Genomic DNA, 18,396 nt, shown 5'->3' on the forward strand with positions numbered 1-18,396 from the left:
TGAGAGTCTTAATGTTCTTATATTGAATCGGCTATATACAATTCTGTGCTGCTGAAATTTGCAGAATTTGAACTTCAGGTTTCCGATATTTACACATACGAATACTGCCTGACAGGTTGAAGATGACAGTTATTTATAATTGCCTGGAGAATAATGAAGCTTGTTTAAAAAGAAACAAATAAATAATCAACTCTTAGAAGTTGTTCTGCTTGAGACTTATTATGATGGGTGCATTTGTTTGGTAAGCATCTTTGCTCTGTAACAAGAATTACAACAGAAGATACAGAAGATTATATAATAGAAGATTAAAAATATTCTGCTAGGTTTATTACTATTTTAAGTGAATATAGCGACACATCTAATTGATTTTGAAATTGGTCTGATAATGCTCAGCTCTTGTATTTCAGTAATGAATCATGATCATAGGTTACAAACAATTTTAACCATTAGGGCATGGAGAAAAGGTGCCATTCAAAGCTAAACACCACAATTAGGGATGCATGACTGAAGTTTCAAAGTAATGTATTAGTAGTATTGTATGAGATAGTCACATGAAAAAGATCATGAGATTGTGAAAAGGATTATGATCATGCTTTAGTCATGAATTTCCTGGTAAAGATATTTCAGTCTGGATCGTGCTCGTTTAAATTAGAATAATTTGACTTTGGTTGTTCTGGTTATATTACCATTATGTGGCAAAGGGGGAGAAGAGGTGTCTTGCCTACAAAAGTAGTATCCTTTGAGTAACTGAATTTTGCTTAAACTTGAGATTCTGTTTTTAGTATTGAGAAACTGAAGTTAGATACTGAACAATTTCCTAGAGCATTAGAGTATACTGCATGTACTTACCTGCTGCTGCCATCTTCTACACCACCATATGTAAGTTCAGCTTTCTCCCAGGGATTTTATTTGTCTTGCATGTACCTTAACTGCTTATTCCAGATCCTGAACCCACTCTTCACATTAAGTAACGTTCGACATTGTAAATCCTCAGTTGATGAAAATCAGCATATTCCTATACAAGTGTGGAGCTCTGATGATCTGTCACCAGCCATATTCCTGACCCAGTACCTTTACTTACTGCCAGAATGTTTCTGCTTCCTGGGATGATGTAAGTCACAGAGCCCAGGTTCTCAGCCTGTGTGAGAAAGAGCGTATGTTCTTTGTTTAAAGGTTATGGAATGAGTTTCCAGACAATCATACAATCTGAGGGTTGACTCAGTCCAGTGACTCTTGGATAAAGATTTGCAACCCTTTTCTTTCTACTCTACCAGTAACAACTCTGTATTTACATGTTTCCTCAAAGGAGAATGGAAAAAGCTGCTGGAAGGTGCTTTGAGATGCTTTTAATGTTTCTGTACTAATCCCAGTGATGTATTTTTAAGAACATTAAGGATGCCTTAAGTAGAGTCCGTGAGTGAAAAAGACTATATGAAAACAATATCTCAGTAAATTTTGGGGATGAACTCCATACACTAAATTACTTGAGAAGGTTTGTCACAGCCCTTAAATCAATAACTGGAATGTAGGTGATTGAACTGGAGACAAACTGCAGTCATTCCAGACTGATGATTGAACAGTTGTTTATAAAAATAAAACACTATTATACAAGGTTACCCATTGACCTGATATCCCTGGAATCAGTTTTGATGCAGATACCTCCATTTGACAGATATTCTGCTGATATTACATCTGTAACTGGGTCAGTATTACAAAAGAGAGTTCTGTTTTTTTTTTTTTTTTTTAATCTCGCAAATGTTTGAAGCTCCAGTGAAAAGCGTATTTGCATCTTTCTTATTTGTAGAGGTTAACAGGAAAAACTTTTTTCCCAGTCTTCTGTGTTAAATCCTTTATTTGCTATATCAATTCATTAAAAGGTAGCCCTTCTTTTCTTCTGATTCCTTTTCTCTGCCAACTTGTTGCAAGTCTATGAGCTTCCATGAGATTTTTTTTTTTTTTTTTTTGGTACAGTAATATGGTTGCAAGTGCTTAAGCACAAAACAGGAAATTAAAATGGATTTTAAATGTGGTTTGCTGCAAAGCACTTCCCTGACTGATTCCACGAAGCATGTTTTAGTTAGCTGAGGTTGGCTTGAGAAGGACAACTAAAGCTAGTAGCATTTTAGGATGTGTTGACCCGGTCACTTGCATCTTTGTGAATGTAGGGTCAGTCACCTCTCTAGTCAAGGTGCACATAAGGAGCTAAAACTGCTCTCGGTGTAAAAAGAGTTGAAAGCATACTTGACCTGTTTTCCTATTACTTTGCATCCTTGCATTTACTGCAGTGTTTTGGTTGCATCTGAGCATACAGAAAACAAGGTGGATGGAGCTCTGTCCTTATCCTGTCTCTCAGGTCTTATTTCCCTCTCAGTCATATTCTAAATTTAACTAGTTATGTGTAAAAGCCCTACTGCTGTACTTGGTTCCTTTGTCTATTTTAGTCAACTCTGTTAAACTGTTCAAAATAGTCATTCAGCTGTTCAGATTGATTGGGAAGTTCTGTGTGTCTTTCTTTTTGTTGTCTGCTCCTTTGCTGATAGGAGGGCTTAGTTATGTACTACATGTATCAGCTGTTGTAAATGTTACACATTTTATTTGGCTTGGTACCAAACAGAACAAATTAAGTGTTTCTAGAAAACTCTGTCAATGTTTAAATGATTATTTATAATTTTTTAAACCTGTATTTTATTCTCTACCCAAAATAAGACTCCAAAAAATAAGTCATAAAGTACAGTTTTTGGCTTATCTGTAGCTTTCTAGTTTGATAACATTTTTACATAGCTTGGATTTTTTTTCTTAAAATTTTCTTTTATAATAATTATTCCAGTTTTATATATATTTCTGCTAGCAGATGTAAGCAAAATAAAGCTGTCATATTTTGTAAAACAGTGAATTGTTTTCAACTCTGAACACAAGATAGATTTCTGCAGTGTCCTCTTCATTACCTGATATTGACTAGTAAGTTTCTTACATTTAATACTAAATTGAAAACCACATTGTCTAGATGATAGTTTCTAAAAATCAGTACTAACTACTTTGACCTAGAGTGTGTCAGCAATAACAGTTTTTTTGAGTTGCATAAGCAGACATTTTCCATATAACCTTATTTTTAAATTAATGTCCATGTAGATCTTTGAAATCAGTGAACTCATTAAAGTAGAAAGTACTAAAAATACAAACATTTAAGCAATACATTGAAGCTGGTTAAGGACAACTTATTTTTAAATCACTAATTACCAATCGGAATGGGGAATTGTGCAGTGTGTGTGTTTAGTGGAGGTACTTTGGCAGCACATAAGAGAACAAATGATGTGTGAGCTTTCAACTGTATTTACTTGTCATACCCATAAAAAAGGAAATACAGTATTATTGTTTTTAAATAATTTTTATTCTTTTGTAACTTGTGTCTTAACGTTTTCAATGTTATATGTTATCATAAGCATAGATGCCTCTGAAAATACACACAAAAAATGTTCTGTTATGACTGACTGTAAATGCTGATCTTTTCCTTGTAACTGGCTTCTATAAGTATGGTATGTAAGGCTGCATCTCTAAAATACGGAGCCTATCTTAGTGTTGGATAAGAAAGGTACATTAATACAATTTCTGAAAAATACTGCAGTTGTTATTCTGTTAGTGACAATATCTTAAAAGATTTGTGAGTGATTCAACTGGTACAAATAAATACCAGCTGATACACACATGGTGCAAATGTTGAGATTGCTTTTACACCTAAGTGCTTCCCCTTGTGTTTCTTGTAGGAAACAGAGATGAAGGTACACATGCACACAAAATTTTGCATCATTTGTTTGCTGACATTTATCTTTCATCAGTGCAATCATTGCCATGAAGACGGACATGACCACGGTCCTAAAAAGAAACGTGAACACTACCATAATGACTATCAGATCTCAAATGAATCCTACTTCCAGAATGGAGGAACAGAATCTATGCCAAGTAAATTTTCTACATTGGAAGCTGAAAATGAACAAAAATACTACATTGAAAAGATTTTTGATCGTTACGGTGAAAATGGAAGATTATCTTTTTTTGGCCTGGAAAAACTGTTAATAAGCCTTGGTTTAGGAGAGGTAAAAGTAGTGATGATAAATCATGATGATATTGGCCATGATCATGTCTCTCACTTATATGCTTTAGAAGTGCAGGAAGGAAAGCATTCTCACTCTCACAACCATCCTCATAGCCACACAGATTCAGAAAACCAAACCATGACTGGTATGTCTGCAAAGAGAAATCATAAATGTGACCCTGAGAGAGAGGCAGTAGTACCATCAGTAAAAGATGATGGCAAACACATCCATGACCAGAGTCGCCGTCACCATCATCATCACCCTCATCTACATCATCATGACCATAATGGTACACATCATTCTCGTAATGATTCAGTTAGTCATAGTGAACATGGAGAACAGAACCATGAACCTTCAACAGAGACAAACACAACTCAGGATCAGCCAGAAAGAAACCAACGTAAACAGAAGAAGAAGAAGCAAAAGAAGATCAGCGAGACTTCAGGAGATCCCCCAGATCATGATCCAGGTCATCAGTATGAGCACAATCGTGTTCATAAACATGATCATGTACATGATGCATCTCACTTGCATGTACACCATCACGAACACAGCAGTGATCGTTCTACTAGTCATGGACATCAAGATTCCAGTTCAGGTAATGAGGACGGACACCACCATACCAGCCAGCGAGAGGCAGCTCATAAGCAGATTACTGTAACAAAGCATGTTATTTTTTCAACGCGTAGTCATAAGGATCATAGTGAAGATGAACGTGATCGTGAAGAGGTGAGTATGAAATGGAGAACCAGTAAGTTCACTTTCACTATTGTTACATAATAATTGGAGGTGCATACCCACAAATGATGCAGAAACACGTTTGTGACCGTTGCATAATACAGATAGCAGAGTGAGAACAGTAAAGGTCACTGCCACTGTTCTGAGTTTACTTTATGGGTTTTTTCATTTCTGCCTGCCAGTTGCCCATCTTTTCTCAGAACTATCTTATTGCTTATTTATCTGTATAAAGGAGACACCTAAAGTTTTCTGAGACACCCTGCTTACAGGTAGGGGTTTTTCCCTTCCTAATATTCATGAATACTTCACACACGCACACACCTTTTTTGGACTTCTTTCTTAATCTAACATCATTAACATTTTTGGAAACTGCACAAAGACTCTTTCCTAAAAGAAACACATGCATCTTTTCAACATGCTTCTAACTTCTTTCTCCTAAGAGATTGTGAAGCAATGTAGACGTAGCTTCTGTAGCACTGTGCTCGGTGTAAGCTCTTCCATTTCTCCTGTTAGCATCCATTATTTCTGCCAGAACTGTAAATATAATTTACCTTCCCCCTTACGGTTATCTACAGAAGCTGGACGTTTTGATATCATGGTTTTAAACTAGAAGTCAGGATAGGAAGGGATGGAGTGAGTGCCAAGTTTGAGATTTTAAACTGAATTAAAAAGTGAAACTCCAAATGCAGAAGGTTGGTAGGTAAAGAGAAGTGTTAGAAAATCTACTTTGGATTTGTGTTCCTCCATTCCTTTCATGTTGCTCTTTGTTCATAACTTGTACTGTGTAATAGTAAAGAATATGAAAGCTCATTTTCATTGACATTTATCAAAAATTATATAGGCGTTTGGAGACTGAGTTTGTGGTGCAGTTATTTTTACTGTTTCTTTCCCCTCATAAACCACTTAGATCAGCTTAGACATGTTTTAGCACAGGAGGAATGTTGTGGGCCAGAGTTTCTACTTTCTGTTTATGTTCTCAAATAATATGCTAAATTTTCCACAACTGTAGTTTTTTAATGAGATAGTTGCTTTCATATTTAACTTGTTTGTACAACTTGCTTGCAGTGCTTAAATGTTACCCAGCTGCTACGGTATTATGGTCTGGAAACCAGCTCTCCAATATCTCCTGAATTGTTTATATACATGTGTCCTGCTTTGCTGTACCAGATTGAGAGAAGGCTTTGTATTGTTCATTATGATGAGCTTGAAGATTTCATGAAAAGTAAAAATGCATCAATAGAGAATAAGGATAAAACAGGTGCATCAGGTAGGTGTGTAACATCTAAAGCCTTCAAGATTATTTTGCATTATAAATATTAACTTCAAAGTTTGAAATGTCATACAACTTAGCATTGACTGTGGAGTAAAGGAATGGCTGAAGTTTAATGTATTTACTAGAAGAAATTTGAGACAGCATGCTCCTTGAAGTTGGGAGATGTAGCATCCTGTTTGGTGATAGCATAGCTTCTCCGAAGTAACCATGGCTCAGGGAGGCATGCCTTTTTTTCTTGTACCTTTTTATCCTTTTTTCAGTATTTTCAGTTTTTATTTTATGTTTGTTTATTTCTTTTCTTGTCTTCTATCATTGAGGCCTAATGTCCTATCATCGAGCCTATGGCCCAGGCATTTTGGCCTGGATTCTTCCCACATATCTTCAGATGTTGGACTCTTGTAGTAGGAACACAGGCAAGGTACAGAATCTTCAGAGACAGAAGGACACCTAGGGATAAGCAAGTCCACCCACAGTTTGGATTATTTCCATAATTTAAAACATGTTATGTCGTCTTCCCTTAGCGTGCCTGAGGTGCTCTGTATGTTTGTCTCAGAGTCGGAAAGTTGCAGTGTTACTTTGGCACAAATTTTCTTAAGAAATTTGACCTGGATAATTAATTCAGGAATAGAGAACAGCACCTTCATCCCAGTTCATTCACTGGAGAATATTTTTTCAGGTGTTATCGTTTTTGTATTCTAGCAGTGATGCAAATTTGTAGAATTGACATCCATAATTTTTTGTGAACTTAATAAAGACTTAAGCACCATTCAGGAGCATTTAAATTGCCATTTCTGACAACAGTTCCCTCTTCTGACTTCCAATGTCAATTATTCTCCTTTTAAGCATATGACAAGTATTCAGTCAAAATCTTCTGTTGGCAGTTTTAATTTTTGTGTGTGTATGCCTTAAGTAAAAATCAGTAGACTCTTTTTGTCTTACCACAGTTCTAGCCAAAAAAATATTTTTACTGTTGTTAAAGCAGTTACTTTAAGGGCAGCATCCATTGCTGTGATTTCATAACGGAGTATACTTGTCAAGTACATGTTTACTACTGCTGGCTTTCATCAATTATAATGGAACTGTTGACAGATGTTTAGATGCGATGACTACAAAAATCTTGTGTCCATGTTTTGAAAATAAAAATATTTATAATTGCGACTATTGGTTAGAATATTGAATAGGTGCTTATTAGCATTGCTGGTAATCTTTCTTAACGATGCTGGAGCCATTAAAATAATTAACTTGCTATACATAAATCTGCTATAGTGGCACAGCTACTATCTTGTTAACTGTTCAAAGATTGCTGTAAACTTAATACACTCTGTGTTTTATATGGCAGCAAATTGTTTTGTGAGGTAGTCTCATTGTAGTAAGAGGTGACCCCTGCCTTATTACCAAGAGGATTTGTGGAGTAGCTCTAAGCATTTTCTGCTAATTAAAATGTTGAAAACATGTACAAAACTGTCATGTTGCACATGCTTTGAACCAGTTTAATTAGAAAGTTTCTACAGATGAGTGCTTCTTTTTAAAAGAATGCATTTTCTTTCTCTGTAATGAGTAAGGGAGTTGATTAATAACTCAGCTTGCAGACGTTTAACATTTTAAGACTTAATTTGCAAAATCAGTGAAGCTTATTGTGAACATTTAACATATTTTTTGTCATCTAATATCTTGAGTATAAATAACACATTTGCCAGCCAATTGTAAAAAATTGGCTTTTAACTTATTGATTTGGCTCTGAAAACAAACAGTAACCTCTAAGACAGGTCAACTCTATTAGATAATGGTAACTCATTCTTCATAACGATTTCCGGTATATTGTTGTATTAACTACAGTGAGACTTCAGTTGATGTAATAATAATTTTCCCATCTTAAGTAAGGAAGTGAATCACAAAATAACAAACCAACCAATCTTAACTGGTATATGGGGATTGTGGGAGGTGTAGGACAAATGACTGTCATAGAGTAACTTAACCTGCAGGTTGTATGATTCTTTTAATACGAAAATGCGTGCTTACCCGAGCCAATGTAAACATTTTTAGATAGAAGTATTTGCCAAAGTTAGGAGGATACAGACATTTTTAAACACTAGCTTTCTGTGGTTTTCTTTATTTTTAATTAAAACTTTCAAGAAAACTATTTAATAGACTAGTGCTGCTTCTATTCATTGATACTAACCTGTAAGGTTTCCATTAGTTTTGACAGTGCAGCTTTCTAAAGCAAAGTAATCTAATTAGCTGATGGCCAAAAACTTACGAAACCATGTTGTGTCTTCAGCCTGTAATTTACAGGTAGTTCTGTAACATCTTCTAGTAGAGGATTTTCAAGGGCTTATATATACAACTGAGCTTTCATAGGGTACCTGTTAGAGTTTAAACAGAGACAGAAGCTGACGATCAAGATCTGAGAGATGCAGAGATTCCATGTTCTAATTCTGATGTGCTTTATCTTTAATCACAGTGCCATGTTTAGGTACTGTATCATTCATAAGCCCTTCAGAGACGTGTTTGCCAAATCTATGCTATGATACATGAAACTTAAACCAGTTTGCATAGTCTCCTTTCTGTTTTAATCCATGTAAGGCTGTTGGTCATTTAACCTGGCACTTAACATCATAATGTCTGTGTGGATTGGAGATCCAGTGTCCTGCCAAATGGCTGTGTAATTTTTATTTGGGGTACTTGTGCATGCATGCATGATTCCGTATTGAATTACAAGTCCATGTATGCTCTTTCTTTTAGCAAAGCCTGTTAATCCAGAGTACATGACTGAAGTGCTTTGCAGATGAATCAAGGCTGTGTAGTGGCAGTATTTTGGTTGTCAGGGTCCTGCTTCCACTCTAGAGCTACTTTTTTTTATTCCCATTTTCCACCCTCTGTTTTTCAGTTCCTCATCTGATGGCAGTCTTTGCATTTTCACCAACTCTGTTTTCCTCTCAGTATCAATGTGCATTTCTGTGTATGCTGCTTACTTTAAAGCTTTTTCCAACCATTTTCTCCTGGTGGATATCCTCTTGTGCCCTTTGCATTTGAATTAAGTTGCTTCCTTTTCTGCACTGTTGTGGAATGACAGCTACAGACTTCATAAGAATGAATATCCCAAAATAAAATTTAAAACAGCAGATCTTGTGCGTTTTGGTGTTGAACCAGACCAGGCCTACAGCAGCTACAGTTCTGGTGGCAAAGTCTTGTCTGATCTGTACCATTTTTGGTACAGATAGAATTCCTGGGGCATTTGGCTGCTAAATTATAAAATTCGTTGATCAGCTACAATATACTAATTCCTCCTCTCTTCTCCTCCCCCCGCCATTTCGCAGGATGTATTCCCCCACTGGATCAAAAATGAGTGGGGTAAGGAAAGTCAGATCATGCACTAAAGTATGGAGATGCTGATGATTTTAAATCAGGAGTTGCTAACTTTTGTTGAAGTTGGCAAACTGTGTAGTCATTTTTGATTAAGAATGGAGCTAGGAAAAAAAAAATGGAGAAACTGGAAGCATTTAGGTTAAAACTTAAAGAAAGAAGAAGTTCAGATTGATGAAATCATGTTCATGAAAGTTCTCCTCCCAGACAGTTAATGTTTGTAAAACAGAAGCACCAACTATTTCTGCCCTTGGGACTGTGAACCTTTTGAACTGTATTGTTGGAATTAATCAGTTTTTAACTTACTGTTCTTTGAAGTTTCTCTGATGGGAAGAAACAAGAGAAATAATAGCAAAGCAGAGACAGAGGGAAAAAAACCCCACTTTTTAATACTTAGTCTTACTGAAGACTTGAAAAAGTAGAAGAGAAAATATTTTATTATGGTGAGATGCTGACTGCAATTCTTCTTTGCTTACAGGATCTGTTTCTTGTGATTCGGCCTTTTCCTTGTGATATAGAAATTTGTATCATATCCCATTATCACTTTTTCTTCTAATGACAATAGTAGAGGTTCTCAGAAAAAAATGCATACTGCTTTGTGTTGGTAGCTAGCTGCTTTCAGGTCTTCAAGGTCTTATAGCATTTGATTTTAAAGTTTGTCTGTCAAAGGTTGAGTCTTAGTTTTTTCTCATAAATAAAAATGTATGTTTCAAAGCATCAGGTGAAGAGAATGGTGCCTAACTGAACACGTTACTCCTAACAAAGGAGGAGAAATATTGATTGCAGTTAGATTTTGCATCAGAATCATGTTAAAAACAAATGTTAAATATTAATTATTGCTTGTAGAGCCCTAGTCAGTTAAGCAGCGGAGATGTTTTTGTTCCAGCATGAAATCTTTTATTTTTTGTGTTTCGTTAAGGGCTACAGAGCTAAGCCTGGAACTTACAATCAGGAAGAATTGCTGGACTCATTTTAGCTGATTGTCTTCTGATGTCTTTCACTATATTGTAATGTACTGTGAACAAGCCTGTATGTTTTTTGCTGTGAACTTCAGTGCTGCCTTCACATTTTTCAGCATCTTTTGAATGAACAATCACACAACTTGGGCTAAAGGAAAGTCGCCTTCTTAAGAGATAGTTGAAAGTTGTTAATCAGTCTTAAAGTTTTACAAGTATTGTTCTGATAACCTTTCTGTATTCCTTTCTTCCCACAGCCTGGTTTTGTGGTATCATCTCTATCACCGTCATTAGCCTGCTTTCCTTGCTGGGTGTGATCTTGATTCCCATCATTAACCAGTGGTGCTTCAAATTTCTTCTAACTTTCTTGGTAGCTCTGGCTGTAGGAACAATGAGCGGAGATGCACTGCTCCATCTCTTGCCACATGTAAGTGTGGTTTCCTTACTTTTCATTCTTCATTGTAACTGTACATAGAATTTTTAAAGAATTGTTTGACAAATATAAAAAAAAAATGTTCAGTGTTGCAGATCTAGATTGACTTTTGACTATGAGGGACATCCTGAAACAGTGTCTGAGACTCGCTGTTAAAGAAAGGAAATGTGTATTTCTTTTTAAAAAAAAAAAAGTAGTTGTGTATTCATAATTTCATAATTTAACTTCTGTCACAGTATTTTTAAACATCTATTGAGACTAACAATACTGCTTTAAATTCAGCAGTTTTAATGTCTCTTGTCTACTGATACTTTTGTATCAGTACCACCTAAAAAGTATTTCGGGGAGGTTAGCCTTCATGGTTGCAAGCTTTTGGGGAGAAAGTAACCTGTAATTTACTGAATCCAGAAGTTCCTGGGAAGGTAAGCAGTTTTTAATTTGTGATGGTGTACTGTGATTCTTAGAAGGGGAAATGTTTTCTAAAATTTCGTTACCTTAATTATTTCATCAAAAAGACCTATGTTCATGCATGTTTTCTTCGTGTAAATTTTAATACAAATTTTTTGTCATGAATTTTTTTTTTAAAGTTTTTATTTTAGATCAGAATTAAGGCTGTAATTGACTGTAATAGTTAAAAAAAGAGAAGTTTGGTTCCTAAGGGGAGTGGTAATTCCTTGTGACATTTCTGCGTGTTAATCTTATTTTTAGCATTGTGACAGAAAAAAGCTGAAGATAGATTGTCTCTGACTCTCCCTCCCTAAAAATTTCCTGTAAAAATATTTTTTTATTGATTAGGGTAATGAATAGTCTAATGAAAAATTTCTGTGATAAATGTGTTTGCATCAAAAAAACCCAACAACCCACAACCCAACTTCGGATTTCTTTTTATGCTACTTTTCTGGCAGGGTTACATATTTTGTCATGTGAGCTCAGAGCCGTTTTAGTTTCCTGATTGCACCAGGTCATGCTGTGTTATTATTTTCTCTCCTAACAGTCACATGGAGGCCACGACCACAGCCACCACCATGGCCAAGGTCATGTTCATGAACACAAGCGTTCTCATCGGCATGCCCATGGACATGGAGTACAGACTGAAGGCTTTCTAGAAGAAAATGATCCAGTGCTGAAAGGTCTTGTGGCACTTGGAGGCATTTACGTTTTGTTCATCATTGAACATTGTATAAGAATGTACAAGCATTACAATAGACAAAAGGTACACACTAAAATTGCACGCTGTTTTAAAATATATTACCTGAGGTTATCTTCTGAGTGTTGAAGAGATGTCAGTGTGATGATTCATTATTCTGTGAACATGAACCAGTGCCGATGATCTGCATTCTGTTTGATTTTATGTGAGGAAACCCTTTTCTAAAAAAGGTTGCTTTTCTTAACAAGGGAATTTGGGAAGACAAAGTAGAAATCTGATGGGGGAGGTTGCAGCTTTTTGGCCAGATATATTTTGAGGTAGATCTAAGTAAAAAAGATTACAGCTCTTTCTCTGAAGTGCCATGATCTTTTTGCAAAAATATGAAGGGCAGTATGTAAGAAAGAACTGGTAACAGAGCCAGACAATTGTCAGACAATCTACAAGAAATTTAACTGTATACTATTAGCTAATGATGCCCGCGTAACAGAGGTATTCCGTTTTTCCACATAAAAAACATGCCAAAATTTGTAGACCTTCTGCTTTCTATAAATTACCAGTCAGATTTTTACTTGTTTCCCTGAAAATGAATGGATTTTTAGGGCTGGGAGTATGATGTATTCATGATGAATAAGAGGCGATGATGTGTAAAAGGAGAGCGAGTACCTCGGGGGAGTGTGACAGTGGGTAGAAATTCAAGCCACTAAAGAGGCATATTCTTTCAACAGTCGTTATAAATACACTTATTAACTTTTGCCTTCATCATTCCACTTTGAGGAGAAAATTATTTTGGTGATTCTAAAACAGCTTCTTCCAAAATGATTGCGGAAAAATTTTTAACTTCTTTGTTTTCACATCAGACTTGCTGCCTCAGCTGGACAGACAGCAAAAGATTTTCTGTCTTGGAGGAGGAATTTCTTAGATCTTCTGATAAAGAAACATTGAACATATCTTCGTTGAGATTAATTAAATAGTTAAATCCCCTAGGCTTCTCTGGTGAATCTATGATCTCTGTTGTATGGGCTGCAGATAGGAAAGTAGCAAGGTTTTCTCTAAAGGAAAATACAAGTTATAGGAGTAACTTAAAGTTGAACAAAATAGAGGAGCTGTTCTTGCTGTATGCTTGCTTTCTTGAACAAAATAAGCAAATTTATAATCTCTATACATGCATTTCTGGGCTGTTAGAGTAATCCACGTCATAACGTACTCTTACCAAAGTGAGAGATTGTCTGTCTGTGTGTGAGTGAGATTCTGTGCATGCGTAGCTGAGAATTCCCACCGGGATAGAGATCATTGGTGAGCCTTACAAAGATTAATATTCTGTAGTCACCTACTCCTGTTAGGCTTATTAAGAGAAAGTAACTTAGTCTATTTTGAAGGGATTTTTTTAACAACATTTCAGTTTCTTCAGTTTCCATCATTGTCCTTTTAGAAACCAGATGTTATCTGTTTCCTGTTGCAGAGTAAGCAGAAATGGTGCAAGAAAAAACAGACTGAAGAATCACCAATTGGAAGGAAACTTTCTGATCACAAATTAAATAATAGACCAGATGCTGACTGGCTTCAGCTCAAACCCCTTGCAGGTAGACGTATATTTTCAGAATTTGCTCTTATTATGAGATTCAAAGTAATGGCATGTAACCTATGGCATGTAGCATGTAACCTCTTGTACAGTTTTGCTGCTATTATGCAAATCATTGTTAATAAGATTTAATAGGCTTTCCCTATTAAGTCTTTTTTTTAAATTCTGTTTTCCTTAGATCAGAGAGCACACCGAACACTTCCTAATATGCCATACAAATGGTTCTCAGACTTCTGAAGCAGTCAGGTTTTGGGTGGCTGTGGTTCTTTGGGGATTTTTTTATTTGTTTGTTTTGGGGGCGCTTTTTGGTTAAGCTGTGCCTGACTACCTCAGCCTGCCCTGGCAAAAATTAGATCAAAAATGAACACACACAGCCTGAAAGGGGATATCTTTTATGCTTGGAAGATTCCAGCCTCTGACCAATTACAGTGTGGCTGAGAAGGCTAAATAAAATTAATCTCTTCTCATAAATACAACCAAGTATACTGAATATTCCTCAAGTACCCAGAACAACTTCCACGTACTGTTCCTTCGTGACAGTCTGGATGCTCTGTCACCCTTGTTGAAGGGGTGAGGGAAGGGGAAAGGCTTTGCTTCATAAACTTCCCTTCCCATTGCCTGTGTGGCTGCTGAATTAATTTTTTGATGAAAAATCCATAGGCTATATTTATAGAAATGCAGTTTTGTTAATTTGAATGGTTTGTAGAAGGGAGAGTTAGGACTGTAGCCTTCCCTATTCAAACAACTTCAAATAAGATTTGGGACATTGACGTAGAACACGGAAAGACTTTCAGCTGTGAGGATGGTGGTACATATGTTTGAAATGTCTTCGTTTTCTTTTAGCGGGTGATCAGAGGAGTTTTTGCTTCTAGTAACATGGAGTACGTGCTGGTTTTATAACACTGTTCCTCTGAAAGTGCACTCCACTGATCAGTAAATCATTCGTACTACAAGCACTGGAAGCCCATGCTGAATTTGAATTTTGAACTGCAGTGCCACAGCTGCTGACCTGAATGGCCATTCCATTTCTTTTTAAATAGCCTCCAAATGATGTTTAAGAGCCTGTTTATCTAGAACTCTTTATCTGCTGCTTAGGTACTCTGTGCCTGGTTTTTAAATTCTGATTACTGTTTGCTTATTTTTGACTCTGAAATATTTTTGTTGCATTATTGTAAGCTAATAACTTAATTGTCCAGAACTACTTTTTTTCCACAACTAGTTTTGTTTGCTGAACCATAGTTTGCCAGTTTCATTTATTTATTAATACTTCAGAAATATTATTAGACTCAAAATTCATGCACACATGCCTTCTGCATTGTTTTCACTTCCTATTTCTTTGCAAAAATTGCTTTGATTGCTAGCAGGGTAATGAGCTACATTGAAGGAGCTCAGTGTATGATGCAAGTGTCTGACACAAAGATGCATGCAATACAGAAACTGTTTGAAGATCTCTTGTATCAGTGGCAGATCCTGGTATGCTTTAGCAAAGGCTAAGTTTTGACCTGTACAGCATGCAGAGAGAGGAGCCAGTTAAGGTTTCTGTAGCCATTCAGATTTCATCTACAGCTTATAAGACATTATTATTGTTCTGGCGACTCTTCCTTTTCCAGGGTTGAACCATAAACTTCATCAGTAGCAAAATTACAGACACAAGCCTAAGTTGGGCTAAAACTGACTTTGTGTGCTACGGATACAGTCACAGTCCTGTTGCTTTGAAGTGGGTACGTCTATGTGCTGTACATGCAAATCAGTGAAAAAATGGGGCAGTGAAAAATGGATTCTTTTGGCTGAAAATTGACAACAAAGTTAGTAGATTGGCATATGTTAAAATACTTTTTTTTACTTTCACAAAGTGGTTAAATTCTTAGCTCAATGATGCAGTAGTTGCTGGTGATATTTTAAGTAAGAATTAATGCAGTGTCTCTCCCAACTGGCTTCAATGTAGGAGCAGACGACTCCGTTTTATCTGAAGATCGACTCAATGAAACTGAACTAACTGACTTAGATGGCCAGCTGGAATCCCCTCCCAAAAACTTCTTGTCTGTAGAAGAGGACAACAATATGCACCATCCTCACAATGATGTCTCACGTGCTGCTCAAGAACATGATCTTCATGATTCAGAGTATGACAGCCATGGCGAAGATAAAATGATAGCTAGAAAACACAGTCACCACTGGCATCACAAACATTCCCATCATTCCCATGGCCACTGTCATTCTGGAAAAGACCTGAAACATACTGGGATAGCTAATATTGCTTGGATGGTAATTATGGGAGATGGCATTCACAACTTTAGTGATGGCTTAGCAATCGGTAAGCAAAAGCGCTGAGTCTTTCTCAACAGTTTCGTCTAACCTTTAGTAACTTCTGTAATATTTTACTTAGCAGTGATCACAAGTGAGGCTTCCCGTTAGCTCCTGTGGTTACTGGCATTGTTTAATCTCCTTCAGAGAAAAAAGTAAAAGGCCATCAATTGTAATAGTCTTCCCTTTGTTAATATTCTGTGACTGTTTCCATCAAGATTACTGTATAGGTAGTAACTACAGTAGCATTCTCTGCCAAATAAAGATAGGTGCAGACAAATCTCATATGAATTACAGAGCACATTTAATGCACAGTTGTTGTTTGGATCTTAGTATTTGCCTTTGAATAATAAGTGCCTTTCAGTCTCATTTATAATGATATTTATTTATAAAAATAATACTGTTTCTGTTGTTATAATACGTAGAATTATACAGCACTTGTAAAGAATAAATGTACTATGAGTCAAGTTACTGAAATGATAAAAAAAGTACTACTTCGGACAATTTCATTTTTGTTTGAGCAAAGTATTATTTTGGCTTATGGTCATTTATAGATTTATTTCTAGACAAATGTAAAAGAAATTGGAGTACCAAACTGACTTTATTAGATTTACTAAATCAACTTAAATTCACATAAACCTCTAAATGTGATTTGAACTGTAAACCACATTAATTTGAATATACATCATACAAGTCAAAATGATGATGAGAGTACTGAAGTGCATACATCTGATTTTTTGCTAAGGTAGCTACTAAGAGTACACAGGGTTCTGAAATACTATCAGAAGGAAAATACTCATTTTGAAGGATGGAGAATAAGCTACTTATTAGGGTCTGTAGTTAACAATGGAATCTACTACAGCTTCTCCACTTTCTCCAAATAATTTCTAAAGAAACGAAGCTCCATAAAAAATAACTTTTTGCTTAATTTTCACATTAAACACATAGGACATTTAGACACTGGTTTCTGAAGCCAGAAGGGATCACTACACCATCTGTTGAGCACTTCACTCTATTGAAACTTAATTTCTTGATACTCCTGTATCAAGCCCAAACAGCTGATGCTTTGGCAAAATGTAGATTTTTGAAAAGCATGTTCATCTTCTTAATATATCAAGTTACAAGGACTCCAGAGGAAAGCTATATTTCTTCTCTGTCTTCAGATTATGTCTTCTCTTTCTACTTTATTTTGCCTGCTTTGACTGCTCACTGCAGGCTCTTCTTGTGCCTTTCTCTGCTACAGTACAGAAATTTAATACCAGTTTTCTCATCTCAGAATTATTTAAGGTATGAATTTAAAGTTGATTGAATTAATTTAGTTTACACAGAAGTTACTGAAAGAGGTTTTTGCTGATGTTTTTCTCATTATTTTCCAGGTCTGGTTTGTTAATGTTGCTGATAGTGCTCTACAAATAAGTATAAAGGAAATAGAGAGGTTATGGGTTAAATGTTAGTTTGGATTTCCAATCTGGAAAGGGGAGAGCAAGACATTAACTTAACTGCATTCTTAACTGTCCTGATGCACTTAAGAGTTCCTAAAAATGTAAAAGGGGTGCTCTTTTTTAGCTTGTTCCCCTTGTGTCTCTGTTTTGCTCAGTTGTGTTCTTCTCTCCCAGGATTTGTCTTTCAGATAAGCTGAGTAATAAAGTATGCAGTGGTATTGCACATCCAGGATACTTAGAATATTTTAAGTTTTTGTACAGACAGGACAGAGTCATAATGAAAAAATATTAGAGCGTGCATTCTAACAGAAGGGTGTCATCTCTGGAAAGTCTGTTGATTAAGTTTTTTTACTTGGAAATAGTAAAATTTTGTTTGAATCTTTTTTTTTTTTTTTTCCCCTAGGAGCAGCTTTTAGTGCTGGACTGACAGGAGGAATTAGTACATCTATAGCAGTATTTTGTCACGAGCTTCCTCATGAATTAGGTAACTAATGCTATAAATTTAATATGCTCAGTCTCTTTATCTGTACAAAATATTTATCTAAAAGCTGTTGTGATGCTCATCCTGATAAGCATAATGCAATGCAGATACTGCAAGGGTGACCAGAACTTCAGAGCGTAACGGAGCAATGTTGCTTCAGAGTACATAATGAGAATATTGATACAGGATTATTTTGGCAGGTATCTAGTTACAGCAGTTCTGGTAAGCTTTTTGAACATGTTTTTAAAATGTTCTTAGGAGCATACAGTTTACATTTTGGTGTTATGCCTCTGCATTTTAGAGAGGGAGTTTTATACTGCTTTGTGTGGCATTGTCTTACACAAAGTTAAGTAAAGTTACATAAGTAGACACAAATTTACCAAAATAAAATTCTTGTGGAGATCTTACAAAGATGATTTGTACCAATTGTTGCTGAGTCTGATAGGTGTGGATGACTATTTCGGGTAAAGCCTGTAGGCATTCTTGCCCATGCCATTGGTTCTCCCCCCTACTTGAAGCATTTCTTCTTGTGGTTAGCTAACCATGATGAAACCTGATGTTTTTCTGTGAGCTGCAAGGCACATCGCAT

The 18,396-nt window shown here is 36.0% G+C and overlaps 1 protein-coding gene across 1 annotated transcript; it reads left to right on the forward strand.

The window, feature by feature from the left end:
- Positions 1–3,770: 3,770 nt before the first annotated feature.
- Positions 3,771–17,818, forward strand: SLC39A10 (solute carrier family 39 (zinc transporter), member 10). Its single transcript, XM_010081741.1, has 7 exons — positions 3,771–4,820; positions 5,895–6,096; positions 10,679–10,848; positions 11,849–12,067; positions 13,461–13,581; positions 15,526–15,894; positions 17,730–17,818. Exons 1-7 carry the CDS (start codon positions 3,771–3,773, stop codon positions 17,816–17,818), a joined length of 2,220 nt encoding a protein of 739 aa, XP_010080043.1.
- Positions 17,819–18,396: the final 578 nt, after the last annotated feature.

The sequence above is a fragment of the Pterocles gutturalis genome, unplaced genomic scaffold, assembly GCF_000699245.1.
Source record: "Pterocles gutturalis isolate BGI_N339 unplaced genomic scaffold, ASM69924v1 scaffold47899, whole genome shotgun sequence".
Lineage (NCBI taxonomy): Eukaryota > Metazoa > Chordata > Aves > Pterocliformes > Pteroclidae > Pterocles > Pterocles gutturalis.

Bases quoted from the DNA above. Each gene is read 5' to 3' on its own strand.
- SLC39A10 (XM_010081741.1), top strand. From the start codon at position 3,771: ATGAAGGTACACATGCACACAAAATTTTGCATCATTTGTTTGCTGACA. The intron at 10,849-11,848 runs GTAAGTGTGGTT...CTCTCCTAACAG, and splicing joins TGCTCCATCTCTTGCCACAT to TCACATGGAGGCCACGACCA. The intron at 12,068-13,460 runs GTACACACTAAA...TTCCTGTTGCAG, and splicing joins AGCATTACAATAGACAAAAG to AGTAAGCAGAAATGGTGCAA.